This window comes from Mastigoproctus giganteus, chromosome 13 (genome assembly GCF_048544385.1).
Source record: "Mastigoproctus giganteus isolate SK-2022 chromosome 13, ASM4854438v1, whole genome shotgun sequence".
Lineage (NCBI taxonomy): Eukaryota > Metazoa > Arthropoda > Arachnida > Uropygi > Thelyphonidae > Mastigoproctus > Mastigoproctus giganteus.
In genome coordinates, this window is record NC_143587.1 from 117,226,120 (window position 1) to 117,252,776 (window position 26,657).

At 36.1% G+C, this 26,657-nt stretch overlaps 1 protein-coding gene across 1 annotated transcript in view; it reads left to right on the forward strand.

Moving 5' to 3' along the window:
- The first annotated feature begins 9,361 nt into the window (after positions 1-9,361).
- Positions 9,362-26,657, forward strand: part of LOC150076388 (ras-related protein Rab-37-like) — a 213,801-nt gene continuing 196,505 nt past the window's right edge. Inside the window, exon 1 of the mRNA XM_090387096.1 lies at positions 9,362-9,801. Coding sequence (XP_090243222.1) covers positions 9,568-9,801 — 234 coding nt within the window. The 5' untranslated portion in view covers positions 9,362-9,567. The remainder of the gene's footprint in view (positions 9,802-26,657) is intronic.

Here is a 26,657-nt window from a genome sequence, read left to right on the forward strand (position 1 = left end):
CCATATTGCTCCAGGAATATGCGGTGGTCATTCCCTGACCTTTCCGCATCCACCGTATTTGGTGGTGACGGGATCGAACCCCGGTCTAATCAAGAAGCGTGTGTTACGCACTGCTGCTCCTTCCCACCTGGCTACGGAGGCGCCGCCTAGCAACATCAGGCACCAGTTAGGAAGACAGTGATTAGCTCTTCACTCCTCAATCCAGAGAAATGCTGCTTCGCAGCATCCATTTTTCCTTGAGAAGCCCTGAACCAATGTCATCCAGCTCGGGCTGCACTTTTTTACCTGCTGGCTGTAGTCTATTGCTCGAACTGCAGCGTCAAAAACAGTTTCAATCTCCTGTCGGAGCAAAGCATGGTGGACCCAAGATCTCAGCCTTAAATTTCAGAATAAACAAAGACTACATGCAAAATCAGACCCACTAGACACTAGAGCCCGTGCCCAGTTCAATAGAAGCAAATTTGAAGCCATGAAGCATACATCGACAAAACAACCAAGATCGGGAAGGCACCGTTTAAGGTAGCATGATGAATTCCCTCAACTTAATCCGATCGAATAGCTAGACTACATCACAAGATTTAAGCCAAAGTCAGCGTCAGACCTTAAGAGCATTCACAACAGTTGTCAGCGAGATGTCCTCGCTTCCATCATCATCACAAAAGGAAAGCTTATCCAGGCCATCAATGATATCCCACCAACGTCTTGCACTTAAGATTGAATTGTGGGTCTCACAATTCATTCTGAAGAGCGTTAGTGTTTTCATCGTTGATGCATTCCTAGGTATCTTTAATGGAATCCTCACAACGCAAAGTTTCCCAACAACCTGGAATCAATATATTGTCTAACCAATCCCCAAAACACAAGGAGCGACCTCAGTTTCCCAATTCAGACCAATAATGAAAGCCTCATGTCTCCTCAAAGTCATGGAGAAGTGCCTTCTTCCCATTCTAACCAACCAGGTTCTGCCATGTGAATCACCATTCATTCACTATGCCTTGAAACGCAGGTCCACCATTACCAATCTACTGAAAACCACCAACACTATTCTGGGGGCTCTACAAGATAGGGCTGAGATGACAATTGTTTATCTAGATATCCAGTCTGCATTCGACAGCACAGACATCCAGCCCCTCCTGCAAATTTTTAAGGACGGATACCAGATAAAAGGCAATATATATATATATTTTTTTTATGGAAACCCCAAACACGAAAGGTATCAAAACCTATAGTACTTAGTACCGTGCATGGGTTGAAAGAGAAGTATGGGGGGATGCCGGAAACTTTGCTCTAGAGATTCTTGAAGTCGCTACTTACGACCAGGGTCCTTCACTTGACTGTGAAAAAAAAATCTTTCACAAGGAAAGTTTGTATAGATAATCCCCAGGGCGGAGTCTTTCATGGCTCCTCTTTACGGCTGCCATCCACCCATTCCTGTGCCAGCAAACAGAATTTGTCAGTTATGCAGACTACTTGACGCTCCTCGATCAACGCGACCGCCCGACCTGATTCTGTTTCTGAAACCATTATCAACAGCCTTAAGAATCTGATTACATACTTGGCACAGTTTTCTCTTAAGATAAATCCAAACAAATCTGCACAAATGGTGTTTTCACTCAAATCAAACCCAACGCAACTAAACCTGGAAATCCACGGAACACCCCATCACCCCAGTCACCAAGCACAGAGATCTCGGCGTTATATTCGACCCTAAACTCAGTTCCAAACACCATGTTGCAGACATTCGCAACAGGGTCTGCAGATCAAGATGGCTTGCCAAACAAAAACACTTTCATGTCACAGAGCCTGAGTACATGCTCCAATACATATACCGGTTTCTGCAGCCAGTCATCACCTACGGTTCAGAAATCTGGCGTCGGCAACGCATTAAATATTGTTTTAGGATTTTGTAGGAGTGTTACATATCTAAATTCAAAGTTTTAGACGTACAGTTTTTAAAATAGCATTACTCAGGATGTATTAAAATGTTATTATAATGTATAAGTATGAATAAAATATTATTATAATGTACATTGAGTTATTTACACACGCCACTAAAACATCTGTTAAAAAATTAAAAATAAAATTATATTTTTATAAATTTATAAAGGTACCAAACTTTATTTTAATTAATCACGTCAAAAACTACTATACAATGCAACTAATGGAGTGTTTCCACCACTTTTTTTTTTTTTTCCTTAAAAACATACTTTAAAATTCTTAAACTCCATTGAATAAAAACATACAAAAAACGTTAAAAAATACATAATATTCAATATTAATATTAACTTAATTGAAAGGATCACAACTTTCCGAGTCAGAAACAACTGTCATATGGAGGAAGAGGTTAATTCCTTGCTGGTAGGGGATTCTGGTGAAACAGGTCCAGTTGCTGAAGTGGTCTTGAAGAAATCATTAACCTTCAGTTGCGACCTTGGTGCTGCTTCCTTATTACTGTAGATCGAAATCCTCTAAAATGTTCATAATAAGGAAGCACATCAGGGTCTGATGATGATGATTCAATATAATGTATGATGTCATCCATATGTTGTCTTAGGATGAGGGGCAACTGATTCTTCGTCATCATGTTCTTGTTCTCCATGAAGAACATTTTCCGCAATCTCTACCTCAGAAAAAAATTGATAGCCCGGATCATCCTCATTTTCGAGCTACTGTTCCACATCATTCTCAGTTGCATTTTTGTTGCCCCCTCAGAAATATGTCCCGAAAATTAGACGCCTCAACCCCCTCAAAGTCCATTTCAGGTTCTACGTACAACTTCTTCCAAGCATTGGCCAAGGTAGTAATCTTCATATCTTTCCATGCAGCTGCTAAGTTTAAGATATCAGATTTGATGTTGTATGTGCTGTTGTGTTGTTTTTGATGTTGTATTTGATGTTGTTTAAGATATCAGATTTGATGTCTGATGTGCGACGCTATCTGATATAAATAGGTTCTAAATTTTTCCTTTAGGACATAAATATTTGTCCGTTAAATCCGAAGTCCATTAAATTGAGAGCCTACTGTGTGTGTGTGTGTGTGTGTTCGTGCGCACACGTTAAGAAGCTTTCGGAGCAATACACTGTATACCCTTTTATCAACTCAGGAGTAAATATACAGTATTTTTACTGCAGGCAAACAGAGTGGGGCAGCAGAAAAAAAAAAATAATAATAAAAAATCTAACAAGAGCAATACCAAATAGATAGACTTAATACTGCATGGAATATTTGGAGAACAATTTCATTCCAACATCAAAAGCCGATAGGATTCAATCGGCTGTTCATGCTGAATTTAGAAAATATAAATACGTAAAATGCAAAACTAAGCTTTAATTTGTAATGGGAATTTATTTTGCCTGCATTTGTTCGGTATTACTGAATAAAAACATTTTATATGTAATCGTATTAAAACTTCTATTTCAAATTCGTTATTTATTTATTTAATAGTTTCCATTTCCTGAAATCATCTCACATTTTCCAAATGGCCTACTTCACACATCTGTTTATGTTGAATTTTTGTCCATATTACATGACTGTTCTTGCACAAGGTGCAAAGTCAGTCATGCCTTGCCCTTTGTCTACACATAAGGTGCCTCGTGTGTAGCACAGTGTGTATAATCACTGTTCTCCCATACCTGGTGGAAAATGCTTGAGTTAGAATTCTATCAACGGAGCCAGGAATTTTTTTGCTGCTACGTGTTTTTTTTTTTTTTCTCCCCACAACGTTGATGAGTTCTTCGGTCGTGCAAGGGTAGAATTTGGCTTTTTCTCCCAGAAAACTTGGATTTTCGTATAGCAAACCCACCGAAGAATTCACGCAATTACAGACTCATTATACAGACGCCTCATTGCCAATTCTTTGTCGCTTAGCACATACACCGAATACCTGCACAAAATATGGTCAAATATGAACTTCTAACGAGAAAACAACATTCCTGCAAGCTCATCGCCATCTTGAATTACTGTAAGCTGTTGATATAAAATTAACGAGACAGACCGATCCACCTGTTACAAGTTTTAAACTTCATTTATGGTTTTGATAAAATGTTACGTGCGATATATAATAAACAGAACTTGGGCTTCCTGACTATTGGATCACCACGTGCATGCGGAGATTTAACCTTATAAACAAATGCAAAGTTATAAATTACTTTAAAAGCACAGAATGGCCAAACATCTTATCTCATTAACTTTAGCAAGGAACGTTAATATTTTTGAATAAGAATAATACTGACGATGTTTATTTATTCTTAAACTGTTACGTTAACCAGGAATGACGACAAAAAGGAAAGACAGTTACTTAAACTAGAGGCTTGAGTGAAGACAATCGTTATAATATTACAACCTTGGAAAGGATCTAAAAGTACAATACAATAAATAATAATATTTAATATGGACGTTTTAACATATGCTGTAGTATATTGTTACGATATTTATCACACTTAACACTCCGTCATTGCGTATTAGGCAATGGAATAATTAAAATTAGAGAATCTGTAAATGCTGAACTATTAGCATTTATTTAACAAATTTTAATTGTTTAAATATTATGTCATTTTTTTTTTAAATCTCAAACACAAAGAGTGTTAGAACCTATAGTACTTAATATGGCGCATAGGTTGGAGGGTGCGAAGACAGACGATGCTGGTTGACATTACACTTGAATTTCTGTAGAGTTTCTTGAATTTTCAGGAAATACAATATGTTTAAATGGATCTTGAACACTTCGACAGATGTTTAATATACATAACTTTGTTAGTAAATTAATAAGAGGAGTTTACCTCAATATAGTACGTGGAACACTTCCGTATGAAATTCTCCAGAAATTAAAACGGAAAAAACGAAAAAATCGACAACTTACCGGTACATTAAAGTAAAATATAAATAATTAAATAATTAAAGTAAAATATAAATAATTAAATAATCAATTTAACACAATTCAAAATCAATTCAAAACAATTAAAATTCAAATTAACGCAATTAAAAAATTTGAATTTGAATTTTAATTGTTTTGAATTGATTTTGAATTGTGTTAAATTGATTATTTAATTATTTATATTTTACTTTAATGTACCGGTAAGTTGTCGATTTTTTCGTTTTTTCCGTTCTAATTTCTGGAGGGTATCATACGGAAGTGTTCCACGTACTATATTGAGGTAAACTCCTCTTATTAATTTACTAATATTATTATCAACGTAGAACATATTGAGTATTACAGCTCTGATTCATACTATCTAATACATAACTTTGATACTCACTACAATTCTCCATTCCATAAATAAAGAATTGGGTGTAACTTTAGTTTTAATTGAGTTTTTAATTAACTTTGGTTTTAATTGATGGAAAGATGCATTTTTAAAATCACATTTCGTTGACCATCCGTTGTAAAGACCATTATGTAAACATTGAGAGATCTTTATGTTTACCCAGGCAGTAGGATTTCCTGACAGAGGAAAACGTAGCTTTCATATCTTTGTACTCTGAAAATTTTAGTTATGTTGACCAAGTGTCTTCTTGAATATAAGAATCATTAGGTTGTCTCTTTTCCTAAATTGAATGGGGCACACCCTCATCTAGTTCTAGGAAATGTGAAGCGTTAAAGACTTCACTGAAAAACGTTGCCTCTGCTGCCAGAACAAGTTGTTGAATAATCAGGATGTAGACTTCTCAAATCTGGTACTCACTTCCAGAGGGGCCCGACTATGTGTATATTAGTGCGCACGCACATTTAGTGAAATACAATTATTGGTCTTGTCATATTAAAAAAATACATAAATTTTCTTTTTATAGTCCGGAACGTCTACGAGGCACGACCATAGAAGCACGGTCAGAGAAGTTCATAAGGTAGAGAATATCACCGTATTTAGCATTCACGCGGGCTTAAACCATAATCAATTCACATGCGCGCGCAAATGTACTCCTATATTTAATCACTCGGCTACATCGGCCAAAAATCTTTTAATGCTGCTCTTGAACTGGAGTTTGCATACTTTGTGTGCTTAATCCACTAGGCGACCAAGACTTTTTTATGGTAAACAATATTTGCAAAATATTTGATTAAGTAGGCCTATACTACCTACTTCGATTTCAAGACAACGAAAACTGAAATCTCGTCACGTGTTTACCATATTTTAACTAAAGAAATTAAACTTGAGCGCAGAATCAATCTCCGTTTAAAATATGCTGATCAACAGAAGCTAAATGACTTAGACTATTATTATGTGATTCAGTTCAGACACTTCAATGTGTCCCACCAGTTTGAGACCTGGTGGCATCAACTAAGCGGAAATTAACGCTGGCAAAGCAATTTACCAAGGGAAGCAATACTCTAATCTCACAGCAGACACAATAATCCTGAGACGAGTAAAACGAGAAAACCATTTGAACTCCATTACTGTAGAACAACAAGCGTTTTAGCCGAATGACTGCAGTTATCAATTTTTTACAATGAAATGTGTGCTCTTTAAGAACTAACTTAATACCATTAAAAAGACCCATCCGTGATTGATTTATTTAATATCCAACTATTCAAATGTACAATATCACATGGAAAAAATATACAAAAGAAAATTGGAAGTACATATTTATCATTAAAATATATTCACGTCGTGGCCCTACCAGAGAACTGGGCATTGTAATATGCAATACATCCTATCGAATCTAAATACAATAGTCTATTGCCTAAAAATTAAGAATCATCAGAAGCTGTCTTAGCCGACGTTCCTCACCTTCCCTCTTAATTATAAGAGAGAAGGTGAAGAACCTACAAAAACGATGACAAAAAAATGCGTAACATGATACAAAAAAATCAAAAGAGAATTACAGTAGCCGCCTGCAGTAACGCAATTGGACTTCAAAAGCAGCCGCTTTTCCTTGTTGTTAAATCACATATTCCTTATTCCTAGAGCTTTTAAAAATATATGAATCGTTCATCTTTACCAGTTTATTACCACTGACAAAAATCAGCGATTATTTTTCATGAAAGGAATTTCTACCCTCTTTACAGAAGGTAGAAATTTATGAAAAACATTGTGTGAAGACAGAAATTCATGTTTTTTCACGAATTTCTATCGCGTATAAGTTTATTTTCTTCAAGAAAATAAACTTACTTGAAAAGGCTATTCTCTTTATGGATGACGTCCCTTTACATCCAAATTGTTAGGAACCCAAAGGGGACACGAAAGCTATGTTTTTCCCACCGAATGTAACATCCTTGATTCAGCCTATGGATCAAATGGATCTAGAATGTCTGAAGAGACAAGAGGCGAAAGTTTTTGAGTTCAATTTGTAAAAAATAGAAGACACTAATACAAGTCTTATAGAATCGTTAAAAGTCATTGACATCAATGACGTGTTTATAACAGCACTAGCGTAGAACGAAATTCCAAGTTCGACATTTACAAAATCTTTGGCCTGAAGTTGACCACGGTAAAGTGAATCCAGAATTACAAGAGAATAATGAAGAACACAGTTAATAAACTGAAATTTTAGGCAATTTAATGAATTTCCAAAGATTTACAAGAATATATACAATAATGAATTCAACAATGTTTTCCGAAAAATCGGTGACGATTTGTTGGAAAATTAAATTATGGATAATAAAGAATTATATCTACCGTGGTGGAAATAGATGGATCTAAATATGAAGAAAAAGAGACCGAATCATACGCAGAGCCAAAAATATCTTATGCAGCCGAAATTAAAAAAAAAAAAAAAAAAAAAAATCTTAGATCCAGCTTTACATTATATTGAATAACAGCTTAATTCAATTCACCAAAGTGGAGGGATTACGCTACAAAAGGTTACACAATTTCATCATTTTTTTTTATCTTAGCAGATGAAATAACTCGATGACTAAAAACATGTACATTCATGTAATAAATATACAAGTTTTAAGAAAAAACAAAATTCTTAACGATTTAACCGACTTCTTTTTTTTTTTTATGATTTAACCGACCAACTACTGGGCCCGATCACGTCGGATAAGAGGGCTTCTACTGTATAGAAATAAACTTAATATTAAATAAACTGTATAGAAATAATCTTTTCGTATAATGAGTTGCATTCGATGTAATTAGTAATGCATCACTACGGGAAAAACTAGAGCTGGGACGAGGTATTTATCCGCACGACGCAACTATCCATATGTCAGCGGTTCCCAAACTTTTACATTTGCACCCCCCTTAAAAGATTTTATAAATTTCAAGTCCCCCTTTCAAGAACAAGTGCAAATAAATAGATTTGACATAAAATTTGGCTATGAGCATACACAGCTGTTATAAATCAATATAGACTTCAATACATTTAATTGCAAAGATTAAATAAAATTGATGAAATGAAAGGAACAAAATGATGAGATAAAACTAATGAAAAATGAAATAAAACAGCACTCCCCTCCAAAAAAGGCGCTCCCCGAACGGAGGGTTTGGTTTTTTTTTGAAGGGAGCCTTTAACTTTGACTTTAATTCTTGTCCTTCCAGCATTTCTATGCCCTCATCCAGGCTCAGGAAGGCGAAGAATAACAACGAGTTCACTAGAGTATGACGGTCAGTGTTTGTGCAGTGGAAGTACTGCTAAATTCAATTGAAAAGGCGTCGAAGCACAACCTATCGACGTTCCGAATTCAAAGAATATCACTTTGTAAACAACACTGTTTTATTTGCAATTTTTCAAAACCAGGAATCGTTATAAAATGTGTTTATTCGATATCTCCAAATACCAGAGGTATTTGGAGATATCGAATACTGTGTAAATATCATTGAAAATTGACTGTGTAAATATCATTGAAAATTTACACAGCATACTGTGTAAATATCATTGAAAATTTTCTTCCATTTTTGTAGAAATGAGCGTTTCTCAAATGTTATACACATTATATAAGGCGATTAGGTTAAAAAGAAAGTATTGTTAATTTTATGTTCCGTTTTAATATAAACCAGAAAATCTATTTCACTAAATATTCCTCTTAAGGTACCTTATTCATATTTTTAAATCTAGATGACAGTCAATGTGACCAACTATGAAAGGCTGATAATTATAATTAAAGACTTGTGGTCTTGACAGCGCGCACTTTCATTTTTTCTCTTAAAGTACGAGAATTATGCTATAATTACTGACCTCAGAAAGAAACGCCCTTGTTAGACTGGTACAGGTTCCTTACAAGTACGCATTAAAATTGTGATTTTATTATTATTTTTATTTATTTATTTTATTTATTTTATTTTTTTGTTTAAATCGTTATGGAAAATCCCTACATCAGCGCTGTTCAAGATATGTGGAGTCTTTTTTCTGCTCATGCGCACTCAGAGAGAAATGCGCACGCATCATCCTTTAAAACTGTTAGCTTGTAAGAGCAGACGACAGTAGCAAACTGTAGGAAGGTAGCGCTTAGCTTACAGAATTGTTTTGAACGTGAACTGTTGCGCAAGTGTGAGTTACGTAACCAGTCAAATAGTCAGAAAAGCAACCAAAATAAATCGTTCAGATATCTGAAAATGTAATTTAAAAGTTTAATTAACGTTTCTTCAAGACTGTTGCATTACTGTAATCTGTTTCGCTTCAACTGTCGTAATGCCTCTGAATCGTCAACGCAGTTCTTCTTTTCGAAGATCGCTAACAGAAGAAACGAAGACAACAAGAAATGGCACTGTAGGATACTTGCAATCATCTGTTGTTGGAGATACGAAACCCTTTAAAATACCCCTGTCACCGTCAGTAGGCAGTGGACCCCTTTACGCTCTGGAGAGGAATGGCTTGATGAAACATTCTATATCAACTACGGAGATTTTTGATATCGCTTTCAAGGTAAGTCAGTGCGTCATGAGCAATTTATAAGTCTCGATATGAAACTTCGGTAATATGTTTCTTTTGGATATTCTAAAGTGAGGAGACATTTTCCTTGAAGTGTGCAGACAAATCATCTAATTTAAATATGGTATTCTCTCTTTTGCAAAGATAGTTATGTGAATTGATTAATATATAAACAGTAATTTAAATTTAAAGATTATTTTGAGAGAAATAAGAGAACAAATTTTGTTTAAGCTCAGAAATAAGTAATTTATGTATGATCGCGTGCGATTTGTACATTTATATTTTATAAGTTTTCATTTTATTTTATGTTTCTTATTTGATCCTGTTCGAGATTATAGGTGATTTTAAAATTTATATGCATAAATATGGACACACACATACAAAACAATATTGTTAATGACAGAACACGTAATCAACAGGTTAAAATAGACAGCACATAGTGTACTTATTTATTAGTTTCTGTAATTCAAAAAAAAAAAAAAAAAAAAGTCTAAACAAGAAGTACCACTGTTAAACAAATAGCTAGTTTACAAATGAAATATTTCAGATCCTGATGGGGCAATTAATGTACGTAAATTTTGGTCCCCGTCAGCTGGGGGCCGGGAGGTTCATCTCCCCCACCTCCTAAATGGGCTGTGCTCAGGGTTATCATAATTTATGATCATGGAACTAGAATATTTTTACTTTTACGCAATTTTGATTGTTTTTAATAATTACACTGTGGGTTGGAAAATCAAACTTGTAGGCCTGAGCAAATCTATGTATCATTTATGGATGGAATTATCGGGAGCACCATACTAGGGATAAATATTATATAAACTGTGTAGGTAAAATAAGAATTCAAAAATAAGAAAGAAGATTATATTGATATATATGTGGAAGTGTGCGCTTATGGGCGATTTGGGGTTGTGTGAGCTGAAAAACCCTACACTCTCCGCCTGAGATCAGCTAACTACAGCCTCAAATGAAGGGGGAATTTACAAATTCCTGTAGTCATTGGCGGGAATCAAAGCCAGACCCTCTCCTAACGAGTAGGAGACATCGATAAATAATGCCGACTAGGCTGTCACGAAGGTGAATATCAGATGTTATATTCTCTCAAATGGGCGAATGGCTAGATTCTGCTGCTCTTTAAAAATATTCTGATGTTAGATAGGATTAAAACTAAGCAAACTCCTCAGCAAAAAACACGTTCATTGTACCTGCTTAAAATATTCTATAATAATAATCAATATCAAGTTATTACCCCTGGGAGAGCCAGGTGGGATGACTTTGATGGGCGTACATTGATTTGTATTTACAGGAAAACATTTTAACAGTTTTGCCTGTAAAATTAAAACATAAACTTAAGGGAAAACCAGAGTCACATTGAAGTTCAAGCACAATTCACCACTAACAGTCACGAAGACCAGTCTCTGTATTTTGTGGGTTTCTCATTTCCCGCAGCTAATGAAGACTAGGTTAGAACTTCGCACACTAGATATGAGAGTTTTAAATTTGTATAGGGTTATGTTTCCAATGGTATTTGCGATCTGTATGCTGTGTTCTCGCAGTATTTATTTGTATCAATTCCCAATGTGTTGAATAGATGGGGAATATTCGCGGGAAACATGTTTTTAAAGCTAGGGCGGTTGTTTGCGTTATTTTCGCAATGGGAGACGCAGGTTACCACCGATTCTCCATGCTGCCCCAGGTCCGGAGATTATAATCTAAATTTCAGGTTCATCCATTCCCTTTGTCAAGTTGGACAAGAGAGTGCGCAAGTTCCTGCTCCAGGCAGTGATGCATATATAAAGTGACCAGATCCTTAGTGTTCCAATATGGGACATCGATTCCCCCTCCTCTAAAAACAATATACACATTTTTCTTTTCTTTTTTAAAAAATATATTCACATACAAATTATAAATTAAATACATATAATTTATATAACTTATAAAATAAAATACATATAACTTATAAAATAAAACACACATTTAAAAAAACAAAAAACAAATATATATATTTTTTTCACATAAATACCTATTATATGGGTATTTCTGAGAAATAATAACATTAATAATACATACTTCTTTTAACAATAAAACCAATAGAAATTAAATCATATAATTAAATATATTTTTCCGCGGAGTGAATTTTTCTTAATAATTTTTCATTGTTTGCTATTTATTCATAAAATTCTTCATTTTATGATTTGAAATGAAAAATGCTGAAGTACAAGTTAGTGAAATTGCATCATTTCTGTACGTAGCCAACTACTTAAGTATTATAAATTGGCATCATTAAGTACAGTAAACCCTCGATTTAACGGAACCGACAAATAATAATACAGTAATGTACATATTAATCTCGACCATATTATTTTTTTACGTTATACAAAACTTCAGTGTTATTATTAATTAAAAATTAATAATAATTACCTATTTCCATTATTGTTTTGATAATTACCTACTTTTATTTTTATAATCAAATTCAGGAAATTATGATTTGAGAGCTGAACGTGACTCGGGACACTAAACTGCAGGTCTACCGACTCGCTTTGTTTTGGTCTGTCTGCCCAAGCTATCGTGTGGTCAGGTTGTGTACAGAGTGTTTCTGTGATTTCTGAATTGTGACTTTATTTATCAAATAATTTTGCAATCCTTACAATTTAAAATGGCATCAAGTGATAGAGGAGTTACAAGAAAGCGTGTGAACTTAAATGTGGCACAGAAATTAGAGCTAATTGAGAAATTAGAACTAGGCGTCTCAGTAACACGTGTTTACGGTGAAATTTACGGCGTAAAAAAAAAAAACTGTTCCTGATATCCGTAAATCAAAGGCCAAATTGCAACATGATTTTATATTGTACAGTACTCTATATTGTATTAATTTTTTTTTTTTTTTACATTAAGAACAATATAAAATCCCCCCCCCCCAGGTTACATTCGATTTAACGGACTTTTGGCATTAACGGACACCCCTTCTCCCCTATTAGTCCGTTAAATCGGGGGTTTACTGTATATCTCATATTGTGAATACCTTCATAAGGAGTTGCCATGGTAGTCACTACCCCGAATAAGTAACGCTTCACCATAGGAGAAGACTATTGTTCCTTATCCTCAGCGGATACCATCACCCATACAGCACCGTTTCGGAGCTTATTGGCTCCTTCTCATCAGTGGGTGGGCAGATACCCTGGTGTTGAAATGATGACAACCCACTTGCGAAGTATAACTCCACAATATGAGAGATGCCGGATGGTGTGGAGTAATTTAGATTATAGATTAGTTTAGGGCTAAAGCCTCAGGTTATGTAGGGAGTTAACTGACGTTAATGATGCAATTTATAACTACTTAAATAGTTGGCTACGTACAGAAATGATGCAATTGCACAAACTTGTACGTCTGTTAACTCCCTAATCTGTAATGAAAAATACTTGATTTATGATAAAATTATTCATTCAGCGTTTCTACAGTCAGTTGTGTTTTTTTCTGACGTCCACAACTTATTTATTATACCGAAAAAACTCCGTTGCACCACTGGTTCCCAGAAAACATAATGCAAATCAAATTACTCTTTACAAATGCTTGCATGGTATGTCCCTTTTGTCAAAATGTTTAAATATTTCGATCCACCTCATATCTGTTGGCATTCTTTCGTCATTCCATTCTTTTATTTTTGAATCATCAGCATATATTTTAAAATATGATATATTAGGTAAAGAAGGCCACTTTCTTCTTCATCCGCATCAATTAACTGCATTTTATAGTGATTCATGATATAAGTATGGACACTACATGTCCAATCCAGGACATTTTCCGGAACAGTTTGCAATGCGCGGCAAACGACTTAAATTCGGTACTGTCCCGCATAATCCGGGACGTCTGGTCACTTTACACATATAGTAGTCCTTCAGAGATGGTAAGGGAATTTGAGTGCGGGGGAGCTAAAGACGGGTGCACCGAGACATACATCAGATTGACATTGTTGAATTATTTGCTTTTTAATCAAAACTTACGTTAATATGTTTAAGAATAATTAATAAATATTTCACAAATTATCGTTCAGGGCTTGCCTTTATTAAGAAATAAAAACAGATTCTATTTTAATGACTAGCCAAATACTGAACCAACCCAAACCAAAAGAATTATAGCTTTAAACGAAACAAACTTTAAATGAAAAAAAAATGTCATTGAAAAATAGCATTCATCTGCATCAAATGAGAAATAGCTTACCTTTCGTTTTATAGAAATGTAGAATGCTGATGCCAGAGATTAAAGAATTTTCTGATCCCGTGTTCGACTGTTAGAAGACAACTGATACAAACGAAAACAAAACAAGCAGTGTCTTTTCAAATATTAGTTCCAGCTTAGGTTCCATTCGAATACTTATTTATCAATTCACTGAAGCTAGATTGGTATGAGACAGTTTCTTCGTGCTGTAAGAGATGGGATCCGATTATAATACAAAAACTATATTTATTGTTTATCACTATTTATACACCTACTTGCAGAAAACATAATTGAAAAGAAAGTTTCCAATAACTTAATATTTAAATTAATTAATATTTAAAATACAGTGTAGTGCAAGTGAATATTTCAATGTCAAGGGTCCTTTATGTTGTCTTAATTTCTGGGGTCCCATATATTTTATTTTGTAGTAAGTTACCCCTTATAGTTAAATTCTCTATTGCTTTCGGTATACTGTATATTAATGCATCAGTTAAATGATCTGTTAATGTGGTATCTTGCAAATGATTGTCACACAAAGAACAGCTGTACCAACTAGGTGGTTTACATTAAGCATTATTTGTACAATTAGGAAAACAGACGAATTGCACACAAGCACGTAATCCCCAAATTACATTAGATCTGTGTAAAAAAAATCGTCTGAAATTATTTTATGGATTTTTATACATTTTTAAAGTCGTGCAAGGTGTTGCGACATTTTTTTACGAGTACTGAAATTCCTGTGATATCAAACACATTGCGAAGTACAGTACTCCTCAGTGAACCCAGTAAAAGCACTTTAATTACAGAATGCAGCTCGAACAGATAAGCATCGACTTTTATATAAAATATAATGTTACAGTCAGTTTACAGGATTAGCAAATTTCTACTTTTATTTGAAACGCCGAAAACCAAAGTTAAACTTAAGTTAATTATAAAAGTGAGTTACATAAAAATAAGCTTATTCCTAACTGCATGGCCTTAAAAGGTAAAGATATAAAGAATCATTAATGTAATATTTCGAAAACTAACTTTTTTATATATTAAACGGTTTCAACGGGTTTTCAGACTCAAACACACAAGTTGCGGTCATCATTTGGACTTTGGAATCCTCACATTGACGTCAATACAGCAGTGGACTGCGATTTCCTTTTTCGTCTTCTAATCTCACGTTTCTTTCAGTTTCAGAAATTCTGTGATATAGTAGGCATCCCGATTTCTCAATATACACTTTACGACACTGGCATGGGACCTGATGAAGTGTGCTTTAAATCGTTCCCTCCCCCCCTCTCTCTCTCTCTCTCTCTCTCTCTCTCTCTAATGATATGTTCGGGGCAATCACCTTTCTGAAACAGGCTGCCTATGTGCTCTGATTCTTTTTAAGAATCATAGCACATAGGTATTGTTTTCCCATCCACGGGGTTGCCATTTCTGAGAGTAACAGACATGATACTGCCCAGTTTGGAACAGACAACTCAACTGTCATTTCATCTATTAAAAACGAACAAAAACATTATCAGATTATGTATAACTGGAATCATTTCGCACGTTTAGAATTTAAATCGCACTTCCTCATGTTGAGTTGGGTTAATTAAGATTTGGCTCGAGGCAATTAAAAGGACAATGCATCATAGTAGCGTGTCTGTAAACTGTGTATTCTGAGGTCGATTTGACTGTTTTCCTCTTCCTCGAAACTGACCGCCACGGTATGAAAAACTCACACAAGTTTCTTCCATCCCGAAGGGACGTATTTTTACACAGCCGGTGACGGAATTGAACCTAGGCCTTATCTACGCCACTTTCGTCCATCGATAAAAATAGTGGCCATTCTAGTTTCATCCATGGATGAAAATAATGGCCATACACAATAGCGGAGAATGGCTTGTTTTAACGTAACAAATTAAGAGTGAGGGATACCTTAAGTTTAAAAAAATGTATCGGGGGAGCTCTTGTATAATCCACCCTTGCTATCTGGCCATTCTGGTCAGAAGACTTCAGCCGCCAGCTTTTCAGACTTCAATCTCATCCCATCTGTGGGATGAGGGTGAATGAATTCTACGATGTATGAATCCATGTCGTCCAGCTGATTCAACCAGTAACGCTCTGCAGGGAGCATAGCAGATCATATCTTCAGCTGTGTTTTGTTTTCTTTCGACATTCATACCGCGGTGTGTTCAAATAAAAAAATAAATTTTCTGTTTATACTCCAGGACGACCCCCACAAAGTCAGAATTGCCCACAAAATATATATAATATAGGAACCTCACCGTATTTAGCATTCACGCAAATTTGAACCACAGTAACTCAAATATGTGTACTTGTGTACTCTCGTGCTGGACCACTAGACTATGGCGGCCGCAGACATTATCCACGCGGGAAACCCAACACGTTATTAGGTGGGAAGGCATATTTCAGTAATAAGATAAATTTCTGTTTCTTCTCCAGACGGCCAAAGTCAGAAGAGCTTACAAATTCATACAGACTGCATAGATATTTAATTATTAATGGCATCCGTATTTTTTTCGACGCCGCTGCGGCCGCGCACTATAGCCACTGGACCACAATATGCATGGTAGTCACCGAGTGTCAAAATTTCGGTACTCATTTCCTGGGCACTTAAATTTTATCAGAAATCTGTATGGTCTGATTTCTCTTTTCTTTTTTTTTTAAAAACACTTTTGGTATTCGCCTGGAAGATCAATTTAGAATTATCTGTAAACTTTAGACTAAAGGCTAAAGTTTACGGTTTTTCAATCAGTTTTTCTGGGAAGGGGGAAACAATAAATTTAGAATTTCCTAGTGACTCTTCCGGAATAAGAATACAATGGAGAGGGGCCCTTTAATAACCATAAAAATCAGCCGTCGAGCCCACTCCTCTGTAGCAGGATTGACATTATAGTAGTTTCACCACTGTTCTAGGCTAACATTTCTGTCTGAGCTCCTTCCATGTGATACATGTTATCAAACAAAATTTTCTGGAAGCATTTTATAAAGCACGATATACTTGTAATGTGTAATAATGTTTTCATTTAGATTCCTACGATGGCACTTGTCTTTGTGAAATGGAAATTTTGAAAGCCTTTTTCAGCTATGCTGAAATAAAATTATGAAATAAAAAAAAAAGGGGGAAAAAAAGGTCAAATAACCTTCCTGAGAGAACTGTTCCTTCCGTTTCTTGGAACTACACGTAACTGCCGCGCTGGTATGTTAGTACAAAAAGGCTAGTAGCACACGGAAAGGGATGTCACGAGATAATTGGGATAACTTCATTTCTCTCTGTGAGAATCAACAAAGGCTGTTTCAATGTATACCTCATAGCTGAGTCATCTCAAACAACAACAAAAGAGTGAATAATATTTAATGCTTTCTTTGTTGAAATTCCACAACTGAGTAAGCGGATTTTAAGGTATTGTGCTTCCTGTTTTAATTTTAAGAAAATTGCATTACGTCGTCATAAAGTAATTTCTTAATAAATCCAATGACAGTGACGGAATATAACAGTTACGTCATTTTAACCTTGGTCGTGCAAGATAACATGCTAGCAGCAATTAACCATGTTTCCTGCTTTTGTTACTTACCCTATATCTGTGCACTTCCACGCTCGGGTGCTTATTGGACTAAAGCCCAGTCGGCTAGCTGAAAAGCCTGTTTACGAACATGCACATCTTGCCTGCGCTTCTAAAACTCTCCATGTCACCTGGATGTTCTCATTATAGAGATCGTTGTTGGTGGCTTACTAATACTACTAAAGTCGTAACAAATGAACTTGCGATGCCACACTTTTCTGATTGCTCGTCACACTAGTCTTAATGCTTTTTTCTCCCTTTTTTGATAATGCCCAGGATTTTTATCTTTATAGTTAATACATGCTGTCAGATAGTCATTCATGAGATGGTTACTACCTGTTCTCTCATTATCCATCCTGCTCACCAAACGGATAATAAGGCTTCCCTAGATTGCCATCGCCTTTTCTACGGCAGCATCCATGCATGTGCATAGTAACAGTTGTTGTGCAAACTAGTTATATTAGTCATGTTCTTATGTATACAGCTGTCAGTACTCCCACTGTATGCTGCACATTTCCTCTTTCTCTTGACAAACACACAACGACGGATGCGTGGACACAAATGCTTGTCACTTCGTCTACTTTTCGTCGCATAAAGTGTTGTCTGCAAACAGAATACTTAGACAGATGCAATGAGGGTTCGGTGATTAATGAAAGTTGACCGAATGAGTATCCATTGCCGTATTGCATAACTGAAAGCGAAAAGATAAAGTCCTTGGATAGCTTTGGTGCAACTAATGAAAGTAGCATAACTAAAGCACCATGAGCAAGCAACAAAGTTTGAAGTTCTGATTACCTGTAGTCTGGAGTAAAATGAAGAAATACCATCCTTAGAAATTTCTATTATTTTACAAAAAAAAAAAAAACCTGAAGTAATGTTATGCTTTAAATTTCTTCAGTCCATTCAGTTTAGAGCGCAGCTTCAAACGTGTATTAATTCCATATTGACCCATTTTATCTTAATCATTGTTATTAATATTACTTTAAATTTGCAGTTAGTACAGCATTTTACAGTTGGAACATACGTTATAGAATTGCTCACAATTTGAAATGAGCTTGTTTGTTTGTTATTTAGTTTTTAGGAGCATTAGCAACTAAGGCCATATTGCTCCGGGATATGCGGTGGTCATTCCCTGACCTTTCCGCATCCTCCGTATTTGGTGGTGACGGGCTCGAACCCCGGTCTAATCAAGAAGCGTGTGCTACGCACTGCTGCTCCTTCCCACCTGGCTACGGAGGCGCTTTTGAAATGAGCAATTCTATATTTAAAAATTTATTTCTGGAAAACAAAGCGATTTTGCAATGAGTTTCCAAACTCGCTAATCATAGACAAATGGACAAAAAACAAACAGTTACCATTCTCTTGTAAAGCAAGATTCTTCCGAATAACTGGTGCAATCGCATAAAGCTTCCAGTAGGCAACAGTGTGCGTTTTGCAATGCCGCTGTCAGTTGATGCACGAATATTTCTCTTTGGGATTTATTTCAGTGAGAAACAAACTATTAACTTTCAACTGCTTTCCAAAAGTACCTGTTTTTTTGGAGAGAAACAAAAAGATCTCCATCACCACTATATGCAACTTATTAGTCGTTATAGGCATATATCCTTGTTAATAGGGCGAAGGCATCATTGAATCCATCTCTATACGCATGAATATTGCAATATGTAGACCTCAAAGAACGTCCTACATCGTGTTGGGTGTTCTTCCGGGACCTTCGCAGCTAGCTCGGCAACTAGGCCTGCTCTTGCTGCTCTTCAGCAGCGTGAGGAAAAACTTGGGTTCGATTCCCGTCTGGATGAGAGGAATTTTCATGGCCATTTTCACACGGCAACTGAGTCAATCGATCTGTGTAAGGACTGCATGTTTTTCCTGGGGTCTATTATTCCCCAAAATACAACCAATTTGCCGACACGGTCTACTTACTACTGACGTCTCATGGTCTTAGCTGCCCAGGTATTTATTCTAAAAAATCCACAAATCCTCACAGGATCTCTTTAGTTTAGAAGTCTTATCTGGAGAAAATTCAGCGCAAGAAATCAGCCCGTTTGTTGCAATCTACTTTGTCTACTGTTTCTTCTGCAAGCAAAACCTTCATCAGCTGAGGTTCCCTATAAAGGACGAAGTGATAAAAATATTCTCACAAATGATCCAGTTTCGATTTTCATAAACTTTCCAAACCATCCTTTCGTTACTAGTGATAAAATAAAAAGATCAAAATTATTGTTTTCAATTTCCTGTTAACCTTCACTGCATGATATTTTATTTTTTAAACAAAATAAAAATCATTTATATTGAAGGTTACACATTGAGGGAAACATTTATTAGAAAATGATGCCTGTATTGAAAAAAAAATAATAATAAAAAAAAAAAAAAAATACAGTGTATATATATATATATATATATACAATCGTTGAAAATTTTACAAACATTATCATACTGCACCAATATCAATAACCAATATATATATTTTTTATCTTCATAGTGTACGTAGATACGCAACACCTTGAATAAGTTTTGTTTATCTTCATTGTGTTGCGTACTTACAGCATATAGCTTATAAACATTTCATTTTATTCATGTTAAAACATTTTGACAAAACAATTATATTATATAATTTATTATATCAAATTTGTTACAAACTGTTTGCATGCAACTTTTATATTTGGAAATTTACATCTTTGCTGACCATGTGAACAAGTGCTCCATGTCATCTTTTCTTATGACATGTTGAGCATGTTTTTTGCTAACATTTTTTGTTGTAATTTTTCCATAACGATTAACCTACATAGTGTTTTTGATAGGCATAAAAACCTAAATTATCCATTAACCCACAGGCCAAAAACTATAACGATACGTTATGATCTCCAATTAACCAGCGATACCAATAGCATTCTCATGATAAAGAAAGAGACCAGAAGCTCCACTACCATTTGGACAAGAAGCAAGTTTTCTACTCTTAGCCTATTTAAAATCTAGTTTCGACTGATTAATAACTGCTTTACAATTGTTGTGGGTAGGAAATGAACCTAGAGATTTGGATGCAACCAATTGCGATATGAACATTATCTTGAACAGCCTTAGCACATGTATAAGTTAATTGCGATAGCATCATTAATACATAGCCAGATCTGAATTAACAGAATATTTTCAAGGCGGCATCCTTTTAAGTTATATCTCATATTGTGAATACCTTCACAACGAGTTGACATGATATTGCTGTACTTCGAATAAGTAACGCTACACCTGAGGAGAAGACTAATGTTACTTATTCTCAGATGGATACCACCACCCAGACGGCACCGTTTTGAAATATGGTATGGGATAAAGTTCTCGGTTATCCTCATACTATCCCTATTAGACTTTGAAAAGAGATAAAGCTGTAGGAAGGTGATAGTAGGAGAGGTAGAGGAAGGAAATGCCGTAGAAGGAAGAAAGAGACAGTTGCTTCTTCAACTCACACTCAAAGTTCATATATTCCTCGAATAGGCAACGCTTCCCCAGTAGAGAAGATTGTTGTTACCTATTCGAGGAAACTCAGTGGCCATCAGGCCCCCCAGACGGCACCGTTTGAAAAAAAAGGTAAGGGATAATGATTCTCAGTTATCCACACACTGCCCCTATTAGACCAAGAGAGCAGTAAAGAGGTAGGAAAGTGATAGTACGAGAGGTAGAGGAAGAAGGTGCCGATGAAGAAAGAAAGGGGCAGTTATTTCTTCAGCTCATCCATGTGATCTTATATTCCTCGGATGGGCAGAACTTCCCCAATGAGGGGTCTTTTTTTTTTTTTTTTTTTTTTTGATTTGGTAGTTGTTGGCGCATCGGCTTCTGTGGCCATATTGCACCTCCCAACGTTTTTGCAGTACTTTGATCCAAGCCCGAGGCGGGAATCGAACCCGCGACCTTTGGGTTGCCGGGCAGGTACTTTACCCACTCGGCTAGCCCGGTCGGCCATGAGGGGTCTGTTGTTACCCATTCGAGGAGCCTCAGTGGCCATAAGGCCCCTCGGGCGGCGCCGGTTCAGGGCTATTCAGTCCTCAATATGAAAACTGATCTTGAGAAAGTTTGCAACTAAGATATTTACATTGTTCTCCAATAATTTTGGAACCGCAGACATTAAATCCGTTCTAAGCTGAGAGTACAATGGACAATTCAGAAGTACATGAATCCACGTTTCATATTCCCCACATGTGCAGTACCGATCAGGCTTCAGGCCACGCTCAAATAACTTAGCCCGGAGGGACTCATGCCCTGTTAGCAGATAAGAAGTTGTCATAGAAGGTCTAAACCACGAAATAACTCCAGGGGTTGTTGAGAATTCCACTTGCGCAATATACTTTCTTGTTACAAGCCCAAATTCGCTGTCATCCTATCTTTTTTGCCAGACAACAGTAAATTCCTTCCAAAGCCTTTTCTTCTCCCTTTTAAAGTCGCTGGCTGGGTCAGTCGTAATTCCAAGCATTGTCTTAGACTGACCTTTTTTTTAGGTAATAAATCAAACCCGAAAAGCAATATATAAATCTACAGGAATCGTACCACCAAGTATTTGGAGTGCGTTGTTCGAAACAGTCCTTGAAATATTATTGATCGTCAAAAGAACTGATCTTTGGGTGGAAATAAGTTTCTGTTCCACTTTTACCTTTGATACTTTTTGGTACCAAACACTTGCTGCGTATGATATCATAGGAAAAAATATGGTTTTATAGTAAAGATTCAAGGTTTTCTTTGATAATCCCCACTCTTTCCTTGAGATTCTGATAACTGAGGCTGTGAAAAAACGGATTTTGTCTCTGAGTTTTGACACATGAGGCAGAAAACTGAGTTTATCATCTAAGGTGATTCCCAAATACTTAGTTTGGAATACATATGGTATTTGGGTATTATTTAGGCGGTCTGTTGTGGCTAAAATGGTTCTTAAAAGTCATAAAACTAGTTTTACTGGGGGATATTTTCAGTTTGTTGACTGTAGCCCATGACATCAAGTCATCCAAGATAGGCTGTATTTTCTCTTCAGTTATTCTCCTGGTGTTTCCATCAACAACGATCACCAAGTCATCCGCTTAGGCTATCTTACTGATACCATTGTGTTCCCGCGTTAATCACTGATCCAGCACAGCGTTCCAGAGGAGAGGTCCCAACACTGATCCTTGGGGCATCCTCTTGAAATCTGAGCCCAGTACCTAAGATGTTTTGCCACCACCTTAATATGTCTGTCGCTAAAGTACGATCGCATAACACTGTAGATATACGCATCACACTCTGCGGATCTCAAGCTCCTCAGGGCACTTTCCCACCATAAAGTGTCAAATGCGCACTGAAAGTCCACAAACACAGCGAGTACGTATTTAGCAGGTGAGTGGGACACATGGTTGGTCAGAAGATTTTTAGTCGACCGTCTTTTCTTGAAGCCGTATTGTGCTTCTGAACATAACTGATGATCTTCTAGCATTTTTTGGGGCTAACATTCGCTCAAACAATTTCCCCAGATTTGCTAAAAGCGAAATAGGTCTGTAGGCCCGTGGATCTGATATTAATTTCTCAGGCTTGTGCAGTATCTTTAGTAGAGCTATTTTCCATTGACGAGGAAATATTCCTTCTAGTAAACACTTATTCATCAAATTTAAAAGAATGTGTGGAAAAAATTCAAAAAATTTAACTATGACTGTGTTCTCAATCACGTCAATACTGTGGCATTTCTTACCATTGAGCTCTGCCACGGCAGCGCCCAAATCCAGGAGGAAAAGGGTTCAATGTCTGATGGTCCTTCATACTTTTCATTATCATGACGTATTTGCATTTGTTCAGGTGAATCTAGATCCGATATATCTTTGGGGAATAGGTTGTTAATTATGGAATACACCGTAGACATCCAGTCTTAATTCTCTTGACCATCTACGTACATATCACTAGCGTAGCTACCCTTTTCCGGGCCCGGAGGCAAAGAACATGTTCGGGCCCCTACTTAATGAAAATTGCAAACACAGGAGACAATCAAAGACGCCGAGCCACTAAATGGCCCGGAGGCAATTGCCTTGCCTGCCTACATGGTAGCTACGCCACTAGTACATATCCCTTTATTTTAACATTAAACGTTGGTACATCTTTTGATGTAGACTTTTTATGGTGATTTTTCGAAATCAGCGCGTTTATTTCGTCCAGGATCACATTTTCATTGTGGAGGTATGACAAAAAATATTTTTTGTTGGCTAGTGTAATCTGATCGCGGAAGGGCTCGATCATCGATCGAGCCCTTCCGCGATCATATTACACTAGCTAGCCCCTCCATTCCTAACCTGGCGTCCAAATGGACACCCCATGTGCGTGTATTGACATAAACATCCCTTCATTTTCTATTAACCTTGCTACAAAAGCAGCTTTAATTTATGTCTTGTTTGTATTTTAGCAGACAATCTCATTGTCTGCTAAAAAAAAAAAAAAAAAATCAGCTTGTTGAAGATGTGTCGTATGAACACATCCTTCTTTTACCACTCAACGAAATGAAGAAATTGGATTCACTTTTTAACATGTGAAGGAAGAATTCATTGCTAACAATAAACTTGATTACGTGAGTAGACTGTTAGGCTCGCCGAAGGTCTATGCATCGTAGAACTCTGAGTTAAAATAAAGCAAGATCAAGGTTTTCTCCAATGTTTGTTCCTAATTGGCTGGTTTATTGATTTCAAGTCTATAAATCACTTTAGTCTGTATGTGAATTGGAATTATGGGAAGAATTGGTATTTAAGGGTGCGGAAAGATTAGTCGAAGTAGAATGAATTAATGTTAGAGTAAATAAGTTAATAGACAGAAACACAGTCTTAATGTACAGAAGTGAGAATTTCTTATTCCATTAGGCTGTGGTCTGACACTGTACAAGGGAGTATTTCCTTTTCCTGTTACATATGATAAGTGACGTCACACACGCTTCCTATCATCACTACAATACTTGGAAAGCGAAATTACAGCGTCCCCGAATGTTGAATGTTTCTCTCACATAAAGGGGGAAAAAATCTTTATTGCAGTGTATTTTTATACAGCATAAATGTGTATTCATTACATATATCATTTGATATAGACCACAGATACAATATGACTCGGCACGGCCAGGAGCTTAACGAAAGTTAAGGGACTACATAAAAACTTCTATAGCATATAAATGAGAGTAATACCTAACAACAAAATATGTAAGAATTTCAATAAATGTACATAAAATATTATTTGGTATATGTGGAAATTCTGAAAGGGACAGAACGAACAGGTATACAAATACAGGCAACCCCCGTATAACACGGTACTTCTACAACACGGTTTCGCTCTAACACGATTAATAAATTGCAGCAATCCTCACACAACACGGTACTTATATAACACAGTTTTGCTCTAACGTGGTTAGAGAATTTTGGAAAACCTCGCATAACACAGTATTTTGGGCTTTTGTGCGGGGAAAATGCTATTATGTTGGATGAATTTTCAACATTTCCATTCTTTTTTGTAAATTCCCGCTTTTGACTCGTTATATAAAAAAACAAATAATGGGAAATCCCTTTGTTCGGTTCTGTGCTATTGGACTTGTGGGAAAAAAAAAAAAATCTAGATTTCAAGGTTTTATTACTATTAGATAACGCGCCAGGCCATCCAAAAGATTTAAGTCATCCAAACGTTGAAGTAATGTTCCTACCACATAATACAACTTCTTTAATTTACCTTTAAAACTCATTACATCAGAAAATCGTTACAATGGATTTTGGAAAAAATTGATTCCGAATTTATTGAAGTGTTGGAGGCACGGAAACATTTTTCAATTGTGGACTGTATCGGAATCATTGCTTTATCGTTCAAAGAAATAAAACCAACCCTTCAATATTAACTGCGTGTTGGAAAAATGTATGGCCAGAGTTAGTTCATTCAGGAAATATGGTCAAACCGGCAGAAAACGGAATCGGTGCAATAGTAGAACTTGCTAAGTTGGTAGAAGGGGAATGTTTTGATGATATGACTACTGAAGACGTTCAAGAATTACTGGAAGAAAACGAGGACAGCGAAGCGGATTTCGCAGAAATGGCATCGGAGGTAAACCAAATCAATTCAGAGGATGATAGCGCAGATGAAAATTCCAAAGTTTCAAATTTTACACTAAAAAGTATACGGGAAGGCATAAACTTATCCAAGCAATTAGAATCTTATTTTTTGAATGCAGATCCTTCGATTAAAAGGAGCGGCAGAAAGTTCAAAAGTCAGCTTCAAAAATGCTTAGCCCCATACCAAGTAATATACAAAGATCTATCAAGCAAAAGCAAACAAACCCAGATTACCGATTTTTTAGAGAGAGCAGAAGGTACATGAAATCTAGATGCTGCAGAAGAAAGTTCAGAAAGTGAAGATATTCTGCAACAGAGAAAACGTTTTCGTTCGATTGTGCTTAGCAGCGATGAAGAGGAAGAAAATTAAACGAACGTACATTATCTGGCATATATGTATCACAGTCTGTAAGACGTTTGTTCAGTCATTACTATTTTTAATAAAAATTATCTTTCCGATAGTTATAAAAATCGTGTATTTTTGTTAGCTTTTGGAACGTGACCCCCATTTTTGTACTGGTTCTTAGTCCCGTATAACACGGTTTCGCACTACACGAGATTTTATACGAACCTAACTACCGTTTTATACGAGGGTTACCTATACACATTACAAACCAAATTAAACTGTCACTAAGATTAGGAACTTTCACTGTCCAAGGAACACAGTATTTGGAACAAATAAACACTAAGGACACAACTCAGCCAAAGAAATACAAGTCTATGATACGTTCTTCAAACAATCCTATATTGTTTGCCACTTGTAACTTGACTGAAAAAGTCTGGGTTCTAATCCTATGAATGACAAGAATGAATTAAAAAAAAAAAAAATACTTCAGCTCAGCACTGTAGTCAGTCAGACATTGTTTCCCCTGCCCCTCGGTAAGTTTGCTATATCGATTTATTGTGCTCAAAAAACTACAATTTTGTAAAAAAATTTGTAGTCTTTTTGGGCAGAGAGAAACGTACAGTAAGGGTAAGGCACAATTCTTCAGAAATGTTCTCA